The sequence below is a fragment of the Myxine glutinosa genome, chromosome 13, assembly GCF_964187855.1.
Source record: "Myxine glutinosa chromosome 13, kmMyxGlut1.1, whole genome shotgun sequence".
Taxonomy (NCBI): domain Eukaryota; kingdom Metazoa; phylum Chordata; class Myxini; order Myxiniformes; family Myxinidae; genus Myxine; species Myxine glutinosa.
In genome coordinates, this window is record NC_136273.1 from 50,111,589 (window position 1) to 50,122,950 (window position 11,362).

At 42.4% G+C, this 11,362-nt stretch overlaps 1 protein-coding gene across 3 annotated transcripts in view; it reads left to right on the forward strand.

The window, feature by feature from the left end:
• The window catches only part of BRCC3 (BRCA1/BRCA2-containing complex subunit 3), a 28,831-nt gene extending 17,998 nt beyond the window's left edge, over positions 1-10,833 (forward strand). For 2 of the 3 annotated variants that reach the window (XM_078767445.1, XM_078767444.1), the window contains exon 9: positions 7,140-7,808. In XM_078767445.1, the coding sequence (XP_078623571.1) occupies positions 7,140-7,294 (155 nt within the window). In that variant the 3' untranslated portion in view covers positions 7,295-7,808. Of the gene's footprint in view, positions 1-7,139; positions 7,809-10,701 lie in introns of those variants that run through there. The other variant, XM_078767446.1, reaches the window with a different exon arrangement.
• The last annotated feature ends 529 nt before the right edge of the window (positions 10,834-11,362 follow it).

Consider the following 11,362-nt stretch of genomic DNA (forward strand, 5'->3'; position numbering starts at 1 on the left):
CAGCTCTGACTGCCTGCGGGATTCTGGCCTCTTGAAGTGAACATTGTCTATATGGGAGGCAATTTTCTGCTTCACATCATGTTTTTGTGGTCGTATGTGCACACCATTTGTTTCAAGAATACTGCAGTATGTGCTGTGCAGTTGAGCTTCGTACCATCTGTGAGAAGGCTTTTCACCAGGCTAAGAAACTCAATATCTGATGCAATTACACCAACATTTGTGTCTTCTGCTCGAGGCTGCCTGCCCTGGCTGTCTTGTTTTGGAGCTCGCTGAACATGCTTCACCCAACATGCCAGGTGATACTTCACGTCAATTGCACGAGCATCGTCCGCATTGATAGCAGCACTTAGTTGCACTTTCCATGTGTCATTGGTACTCTGTTCAACAGCTTTCCGTATTTGCTCACCTTCATTGAATGTGGAAACCTCATGTAAATCTTGGCTGTTATCTTCTTGACAAAAGAGGCACAACTCTTTATTGTATGTTGGGGTTGCCGACCAAGTGAAACGTGGAGTGTCCACTTGGTTAGAAGCAGCTGCTGCTTGTTTATTTGGATTACTTGCACTAGAGCAGCTATGGCGACCACGTTTTTTCTGAAGTTGCAGACTTTCTTGCTGTTGACATGCCTTCTCATAACGCTTTCTAGCGCATTCAAGGTGACCAGAATGACAGGTCTTACCGTAGCATTTGCGGTGCCATTGTGCTTTGTTGGCTTCCAAGTCTGTTTCTGTAACATTTTCCAGTCTGCGGATAATCTCAGGGAATTCTCCATCTCCATACTGCCCACGTTTGTGAACAAAACTCAAAAACCTTGAATATGATTCAGATTCTGGCTCTGTTACAAGTCCATCACTGTCCGGCTTTTGACATACTATGCAGAGTTTGAAATTGGTCTCCTGCCTTGGTCATTTGGCGTTGAAAGGACTGTCTAGTCTCTGAAATGCCATCTTCAAGCTGATGAGCAGATGATTCACGTTTCTGCAACAGACAAATATTAGAAACCATGAATGGGGCAGGGGCAAATGAATGTGTTACTCACATAACTGAGACTAGTCAAAAGAATTATTAAATGTGTTTGAATGATAAAACGTTTTGTTAATGAGGCAAAAGATGAAATAGCGGAATTAATTGGGACATACTATCCATTGCTAAATGAAATATTCTTTTCAAATTGATGAATTAAAATAGCATTTACATCGTACGTTCGATCCAAGTTATCATTTGAAAGTATGAAATAATTTGACTTACCAATGGGCACTAATAAAAATCAAGGTATGAATGAGGTTGACTGTAGACCTACATGCAGATACCACAGGTCATTGTATCTTACAAAAGCATTAATTCTTTATCTTAACAGGATTGGAGTCCTTCCCTGAAAAGAGCAAAGAGAATATACAGTCATGTGAAAAAGTAAGTACACCCTATGTGAAGTTTTGACTTTTTTTAAACATATTTCAACATACAGCTATTTGATCTTCATTTCAACAATATTGATAGATAAAGGTGATATAATATAACAAATATCATGAAACATTTACATTTTGTAGTCCATTGTATAATTTAAATAAACATAAATGCAAATTTCGCATGTGGAAAAAGTAAGTACACCCTTGGCTCTTATAGGTGGTATTGCCCCCTTTGGCAAAAACAACCTCAAGTAGACGTTTCGTATAACTGTCTACCAGTCTCTGACATCAATTGGGAGAAATTTTTGCCCACTCCTCCATGCAGAATTCTTTCAGCTGTGCGATGTTTGAGGGGTTTCTTGCATGCACAGCTCGTTTCAAATCCCCCCACAACATCTCGATGGGATTTAGATCCGGGCTTTGACTTGGCCATTCCAGAAACCTCCATTTCTTTCTTTTCAGCCATTCCTTGGTGGATTTACTGGTATGTTTAGGGTCATTGTCATGTTGCAAGGTCCACCTTCGGTTGAGCTTCAACTTTCCGACAGATGGCCTCACATTATCCTCAAGCACCCTCTGGTACAATGAAGAATTCATAGTGGATTATATGATGGTGAGCTGCCCAGGCCCTGATGCAGCAAAGCTGCCCCAAACCATAATATTTCCACCACCATGCTTTACAGTTGGTATCAGGTTCTTGTGGTCAAATGCTGTCTTTGGTTTTCGCCTTACATGTCTTCTGGTACTGTGGCCAAATAGCTCTACCTTTGACTCATCTGTCCAGAGCACATTGTTCCAGAAGTGCTGGTCTTTGCCTCGGTGTTCATTGGCAAACTTTAGTCTTGCACTGATGTTCTTTCTGGACAGCAAAGGTTTCCTCCTGGCACACCTCCCATGTAGATCAAATTTGTGCAGCCTCTTTCTAATGGTAGACTCGTGCACTTTGACATCAACAGTGGCAAGAGTTACCTGTAGGTCCCGTGATGACATTCTGGGGTTCTTAGAGACTTCTTTCAGCATCTTGCGGTCTGCTCTCGGGCTGAACCTGCTGGGGCGGCCTGGCCTGAACAAGTTGGCAGTTGTTTGGAATCTTCTCCACTTGTAGATGATCTTCCAGACAGTCGAATGATTGATTTCAAATTGTTTGGAGATCTTTTTTAATCCCTTCCCAGACTCGTAGGCATCTATAACCTTCTTTCTGAAGGCCTCGGAGAGCTCTTTTGATATAGGTATGGTCACTGCACACTTCAACAACAAAGAGCAAACCAAACTAAATGTCTGAGGTTTAAATAAGACAGGTTCCTCCAAGATCCTCTCTAACGATGTTCTAATCATTTGCACCTGAGCTGGTGCACCTGATTCTAATTTTAGGTATTTGAAGTAGTGATAAATGTAGGGGTGTACTTACTTTTTCCACATGCAAAATTTGCATTTATGTTTATTTAATTTATACAATGGACTACAAAATGTAAATGTTTCATGATATTTGTTATATTATATCACCTTTATCTATAAATATTGTTGAAATGAAGATCAAATAGCTGTATGCTGAAATATGTTGAAAATGTCAAAACTTTACATGGGGTGTACTTACTTTTTCACGTGACTATGTGTGACGTGAACAAGCAAAGTGATTTGGACATCTGCCAGAATCAATTTTGTGTTTTTAGGCAACAAATTTAATGTTAAAAATACTAACAATGGCTAAAAACCCAACCAACATGAGCAAATGAGCATGATGAATGAACAGTATAAAGAAAAGCATTGGGAACTTGAATCCAAAAATCAATATTCTGGACAGCCGACTTATTTTGCTTGATCGCATCACATGGTTAAAATGACATTTGACATTTCACCTTGGGTCAAGGTAAGTAAAGTCAAGTACATGTCAAAGGTCAGTTAATATCAAGAACATGTCAACAGAAAACAATAAGCAACATATTTTTCCAGTTTAGGATCCAGCAGAACACATTTGAGATGGTAACTAATGATTGGCATTCAATAATAATGCGAAGCGATGGGATTTACGTGTATGGTGAAGACAATATGTTAATTATGCATATTTTTTTCTCTAATTAGGTCATTTGCTTAAAAATTTGCATATTGCAAACATCTGAGTGGGCAAATGACAAAACAAATGTCATAATCAATGTTCCTTGTGAAATTTGCCACATTTTGGTACCAAGGTGGATATACTTTGAATGAAGTATGGTCACTGTAATGACGTTTGAACTTTGACCTTGTCAAGGTCACCAAAGGTCAACAGAAAAAATGGCGACATCATTTTTCCGATTAGTCGGACCCAGTAGAATACATTTATAGTGGTTGCCCAAAATTAACATGAACTGCACACGAACTTGAAATTGAGTCCATAGGCCCCCCCACTATGAACTCGATATCTCTTTTTTCATTCCAAACAACATAACTCCAATCACAAATTAATCACAAAATAAACTTTTAACAACATTGTTGATGTTTCCTTCATTGTAAAAACTACCAAGTCAACAGTTAAAAGGATTTTGAGCCGATAGGTGATACGGCCTTGGCAAGATCGATGGAGACAGCGATCTTTTGGCTTGTACACCGCCCATATAGCTATGTGGAATTCTCTCATGTAGAGATTAAACGTGTTTGAACTTTGGCCGAAGTCATTATTTACTTTTAATGATGTTTATATACGAATCAAAAAGAAGATAATTAGTTTTGGGTCGTCCTTTCCACATATCTCGTGAGATTGTGAGTTGGAGAGACGATCGTGATGGCGAGGAGGAAGTTGGCATTCTCTCAAGCAGGGATTCAACCCATGTCCTTATAAAAGGTCTTTGTCCGAGGTCACCGAGTCTGATCGGTGCAGCTGTGCAGCGATCGGTGCAGCCGTTTGTGCGGCACCCGGGAAAATAACGTTATGCAGGAGTCCAAACCTGAAATTGCTTGAGGCCAAAGCTGAAATTGGAAAAACAATATAACCTATTTTACTCTAGGGGATCCCAGGATTACCCACCCAAAATATCATTGCGATCGGTTCATCTGTTTTTGTGGTACCTTCAAACGGACGGACGGACGGACGGACGGACGGACGGACGGACGGACGGACGGACGGACATTTGGTGAATTATAGTAAGATATGAAGAAGTCAAATTAATAGTTTTGTCCAAAGGTCAATGTAATGGAATTTATCCAAGACCTCGTTCACAGAAGTGAGGCTTTAATGAAATCGATTCACACAAGTCCTAGGCACACAAGCAATTAACGTATTAGTTATTGAGTCGTATAAAGTATAAGTATAAAGTTTACTCAAGCATAGTACAAAAGACCAAGCCATCGATCTGGTCTTACCAAGATGAATGCAGCGCAGACCAGAACATGGTGCGTTCAGAATGCGTAATTCTCTCTTCACACATAGAGCGCTCGACTATATATCCAGCACACATTAGATCACCACACCCCAGAATCCCCCTCTTCTTCTTCTTCAGTTTCACTACATTCTCCCTCCCTTAGAATTGCAATCATGCTAGAACATTAGTCGCGTAAAATCTACCAGTGAAAGCGAGTAGGTTGCTGACAAGGTCGGCCAACACGAGTGTGATAAACTCCGTCAGCCACCGTGCCCCAGTGCCCAGCAAAGGCGAACGCCGCTCGTCGGACGGCTTAGCCTGAGGGCTCCCCGGCGCAGCTGACAAACCCACTGAATCCGAATCAGTATCGCTATCAGCTGCTTTGGCCGGTCGTAAATCTAACTTGGTGGGGGAAATCGTGGCTTCATCGACCTGTTCTCTGCAGGGAGCGAGAAGCGAATCCCGAATATGCGCATATTCAGGATTCGCTTCTAAAATGTCCACGCAGTCAACCAGAGGCTCGTATTTGCTCTGTCAGACAGTGCGTTTCAGAAACGCAGGTCTGGCTCGGCCAAACATGAGGGTAGCCGCTGCCCGCTAGAACTACGACGCTGGTACCATAACATTCTTTCATGAGGGGTGGCATTAGTCAAAGTACATAACAGGGATCGAATTGCATGCAGCGCTTCCGGTAATACTCGCTCCCACATGTTCGAGGTCATCCCGCGTGTCCGCAAAGCCTTGGTAACCGCCCGCCATGTAATCCCGTTGTAACGTTCGATTAATCCTTTGCCTTAGGGATTATAAGCAGTAGTGCGGCTAGAAGCAATTCCCCACTCCAGGAGAAATTGCTTGATTTCCCGGGATAGGAAGGCCGTCCCGCGGTCACTGTGGACGAACGTGGGATATCTGAACATAAGGAAAAACTGCTGGAGACATCCAATTACTGTAGTGGACGATATGTCAGCGCATGGAAATGCAAAAGGAAATCGTGAATACTCGTCCACGATCATGAGTAGGTAGCGATGCGCGTCCGCCAGGAAGGGGCCCTTTGAAGTCAAGATTCAGCCGCTCCCACGGCCATCCAGCATTAATTAACGTTCCCATCGGAGGCTTATAGAAACTCAGCTTGAGTTCAGCGCAAACCGGGCACGATTTGCATAAATGGCGAATCTCATTTATGGAAAAAGGCAAGTTCCGGCTCCGAACAAAATGAGCCATGCGAGCGACGCCCGGATGACAAAGAGATTCGTGTATAGTGCGAAGCTCATCGACCATCATGCTGGAGCAGACAGGTCGAGACAGAGCATCGGCCGCCTGGTTCTCCTTTCCGGGCCGGTACACAATATCGAAGCTGTAGTCAGCTAATTATATGCGCCAGCGTGCGATCTTTTCGTTCTTGATATTTTGAGAATGCTTTCCGTCGTTCATAAAGGCTACAGATTGTTGGTCCGTAAAGCGGTGAAAATGTTTACTTAAGAGGAAATGGCGCCACCTGCGGACCGATTCCACGACAGCGTAGGCCTCATTGAGGATTGTCGTCTCTCGCTGTCTGATAATGTGCGAGAGAAAAACAGCACCGGTCGCCCCCCCCCCCCCCCCCCACCCCCCTGGTTCAATGGCGCCACGATTTCGAAGTCAGATGCATCTGTTTCCACTACAAATGGGACCGACTCGTCGATGGAGGTCACGATGGCGCCAGCTATGTCATCCTTCAGTTGATGAAAGGCTTTCTGGTCACTCTGGCTGAGCTCCAGAGATCCTGTGTGGAGATGGGAGAAACTTCCAGAAGGACAACCATCACTGCAACACTCCACCGATCTGGGCTTTATGGCAGAGTGGCCAGACGGAAGCCTCTCCTCAGTGAAAGACACATGAAAACCCGCTTGGAGTTTGCAAAAAAAGCACCTAAAGGACTCTCAGACTGTGAGAAACAAGATTCTGTGGTCTGATGAAACCAGGATTGAACTGTTTGGCTTCTCCATCTCATCCACCTATGCTCTTGCATTCCACTTCCGACTTCCCTTCTTCTTTGGGAGACAATTATTTACCACTGAATCACTTGAATCCCGCAACATCATGAACTCCCGCACCCTCACCACCTTAAACTCCTCGGTTAATGATGTCAAGGGAAACTGGAGTTTTCCACCCTGACCATAAAAGGTTAAAAAAATAATTAAAAAATGTATATATATATATATTACATATCTGTATTTGCCTATTAATCACTTAGACTTGCATTTTGATGAATTGAAATGTTGGTGTGCTTTGAACTATTGTGAGTATTGCCTTTGTATAACTTTTTCAACACCCCTTGTTGAAACGGTTTCGGTTATAATTCAGCTTGTACAATATGGAGCATCATTGAAATGACCTCTACGCCTCCTTTCCTCGGCAGTGTTCATGCAAAACATTTGTGGGCAGATGGCATCCGTGAGTGACCCGCTGCTGCAGATGCTTGAGAATCGACTTGCTCACAACACACGAAACATGCAGAGACTCGAGGAAGAGCGTGAGCGGCTGTTCGCTGAACTTTGCACACTGCACCAGTGACCTGATGGTGCACCACCACCTTCAAGGGTCCATGGCACCCACTATTTGCTGCATTTTGAGATTATAAATGGCACAAGACGGTAGCAGCACCCATTGCATGCAGTCTACTGTTGGTAATGTTTTGGAGATATGTACAATGTGATGGTGTCGAAACTCTGCCCGAAGCTGGACCACCATTGTGCCTTGATTATAGTTTCCTGGGTTTTTTTCTGGAGTATGGGAAGTGTGCCAAGGTTTAGATCTACATGCAAACATCACCATATTCGTTTGGAATTGCTCGAAGCTTTCATAAATAGGAGGCCCTTTGGAAGCCAGGTTAATTAGAGCTGTTTGTGTTGGCTAGACCACAAAAGACAGAGTTGTTTGTTGATGTCTTGCATTGCACAACGCCATTGTGCAAAGAACGTTTTAGGGTTGTAGGTGATACCATTCATGATGTTCCTGCAGTATCTCATACACATTGAAAATCTTAGCTCGCATCCCAAATATAAATAAAAGTCGAGATTTGAAAATATTTTCTGTTAAAATGTATGCTTTCTATTTTTATTTCTTAAATCTACTTTCATTAAGTTGCTCATTAGTCATATAGGTGTTTTGAAAAATACAATTTGTAGCCAAGCAAGATTGTAGCCAAGAATGGACAATCTCAAGGCGACAAGTCCATCGAGACCTTGATGTTCTTGTGTCCACCGTACGCAATGTTATTAAGAAAACCACAAGGCTTCATTTGGGTTTCACAGTTGGATCAAATAATTTAAATGCTTTCCATTTTAATATTCACTTCCACAATTTTACTGTAGATGTTGTCTTTACAAGACCAAACATTTGCTTGATTTTTTTTTTTTTCATGTCAGTGTTTTGGTCTGATTAATTTAGTGGTTATTACCACACTGGTCATTCTTTAAGATCCTTAAAGATCCCGTTTTGATGAACTAATGGACTTCAGTTGGTATAAAATTAGAACTAATATTATCAAAAATCTCTGGATTGCTCATTACTGATATGCTCAAATAGTTGGAGGACTGGCATGATGGCTCAGGTGGTGGTGCTCATAATTTACCTGTCTAGTTTGTTCAATCCATTATTGGGTTAGACTTGACTCAAAACTCCAGTTTTCATGCAGTGCCAACACAGGCGATGGCTGCCTATTAACACGACTTTATTTGGATGGGGATTTGTAATGCAGTCATCCCATTCGCACTATCCCATCTGTTCACAAAATAAGTAGGTCATGTGTGTGTGTCCAAATTCCCTGCTTGCATTTACATAATTTGCTGCACCTACAGTAGAAAGGGATACTGTAATGTGGCTTAACAGAGATATAATGAGTTGTATTGCCCTACCTGTGGATGAATTACTTGGGCAAAGTCTAGAGAGGTTTCACAATTGCAGTTGTCTCAAATATTGTCACAGGTTGGGGGGGGGGGGGATGGGGGAAGGGAGGGGTTCATGCCACTCACTAGTTTGTGGAAAACTACACAATTTCAAGGAATTCGAAGTGGTTATGCCTCCATCAACTTGCCTTAAAACTGTTAAAGTGATCAGCCCTTTACATGTGTAAATTACATTTACATGTGGGAAATGCTCGAGTCAAAATAACATTTCGCCAATTGTATGAGGTAGAAATCCCAAGTTTATTGGTCTGTTAAACCTATAAATTAAGGCAACTAGCAACGGTACCCGCCCTACAGGCGGGGCTTCAATTGGGAGGCCCAAATGAAAAGGCAAAATATCAGAAATTGAAGGCTTTTTTTTTTTTTTACGATTCATATAAACATCCGTTGAATCATATCACACAAATCATCAAAATCTAAACAGTACATGGCGCACATTTTGAAAAAAGATTGAATTCTGCAAAACGGAAGCAGCCGCTACACGTCTTTCTCAGTTGCACGTTTATGTGTGAAGAGCGCGCGCCAAATCTGTAACACGGAAGCGGCCGCTACTCCTGTTTCTCAGTCGCTTTGCACACGCTGCCATGTTACTTCGGAGCCGCACGTTTATATAGGAAGAGTTCGTCAGGAGTCGATCTACTCTCTCCTGGTATGTAGAATAAAATGTATTTGTAGAATTTCAACAAAGCCACATCACTGTTCATATCAGTAAATATTATTCCATCGTGTTTGGGAAAATTGGAAAAATTGGAAAAACAATATAGGTAGCCTATTTTACTCCAAGGGGTCCCAGGAATACCCACCCAAAAATATTGTTGCGATCGGTTGAGCCGTATTTGTGGTACCTTCGAACGGACGGACGGACATTTGGTGAATTACAGTAAGATGGACATACATATATATATACCAGTAAATCCACTAAGGAATGGCTGAAAAGAAAGAAATGGAGGGTCCTGGAATGGCCAAGTCAAAGCCCGGATCTAAATCCCATCGAGATGTGGGGGGATTTGAAACGAGCTGTGCATGCAAGAAACCCCTCAAACATCGCACAGCTGAAAGAATTCTGAATGGAGGAGTGGGCAAAAATTTCTTCCAGTCGATGTCAGAGACTGGTAGACAGTTATAAGAAACGCCTACTTGAGGTTGTTTCTGCCAAAAAGGGGCAATACCACCTATTCGAGCCAAGGGTGTACTTACTTTTTCCACATGCTAAATTTGCATTTATGTTTATTTAAATTATACAATGGACTACAAAATGTAAATGTTTCATGATATTTGTTATATTATATCACCTTTATCTATCAATATTGTTGAAATGAAGATCAAATAGCTGTATGTTGAAATATGTTGAAAAAGTCAAAACTTTACATGGGGTGTACTTACTTTTTCACGTGACTGTACGTGACATCCGGCCCTACTTAGTTGCAGTAAGGTTTCTTCTTCTTCTTCTTCTTCATGACATTCGGAGCACATTACCCTGTACAATTTACCTGGACGAAGGTATTTCATTGCCTACCCCCATAAATGTAACAATATACACATGTATTATTTACATATAGCCTTCCTTACTCTCTCTGTCTCCAAAAGGACCATTCCGCAAACCCTCCCATCTACTTTCTAAACAACCGTCTTGAAGAAATTCAGTCGCTCAAACTCTTGGGTCTTCCTCTCAGCCATGATCTCTCTTGAGCGAACCATATTTCAAAGTTGGCCTTCAAAGCCAGACGCTGATGGGGCATTCTCCATCATGCTATGTCCTTCCTTGGCGCAATGGCGCACCTCAGCTCCGATGCACCTACAAGGCTGCCCTGCCTAACATCTTGCTCAGCTTGATGCCATGGAAACCAAGGATTTCAAGATCACTGGAATATCTCGCAATGAAGCTGAGTTTATGTGCCTATCAATTCGCCATTGCCAAAGGGTCGCTGGTGTCTGTTTTCCTCCGCTTCATTTCTGGCCTTGCAACATCTGCCCTCTCCCTCTTTTGTCCCCCTCCACCCCCCTCCATCCCAGGTATATGAAGGGTGTACGCAGTCCATCAGCAACACCCTCCATGTGAAGCTGCCTAAATCCAGAACCACTACTCACATTCAACTCATTTATTCCTCTTTTTCCCACCTGTGGAACCACCGTCCACAATCTCTTCGATCCAATTCTTCCCAACTGGGTCTTCAAGAAAGCTGTTCACCACCATCTCATGTCATCCCCCATCCAAAGCCATGATCTTTTCTACACCCATTAAACCACCCACACCCCTTCCAACATTTTGCTTATGTATCTATCTGGTCGACCCCTTGCGTTCTCCCAACCCCTCATCGTTACCTGCATCTCATCTCCATCTACCTTCTCTATATGCCCTACTATTAGGGTTTCCCCTTTCTCCTGCTGTTCCCTTTGTTACGTTCCCCTGGTCTGTTATGTGTCCTCGCTCTTACACGAACCAAAAAAAACGGCATTTCAAAACTGTCAATCTTCCTTTCTTTCTTTTCACTGTCTACGACTCACATCCACAAATTGCAGCTGGAAATACTGGAGCATTCACTTGCCTTCTCTTGGTTTGTATTGTCTATGTATCGTGGAACCTGGGATACCATGGACAAATTTAATTTTAATTTATTTACAAATGAAACAAGTTGTCTTAAAATCACCAGTAAAGTAAAGAGAGGAGACAGAG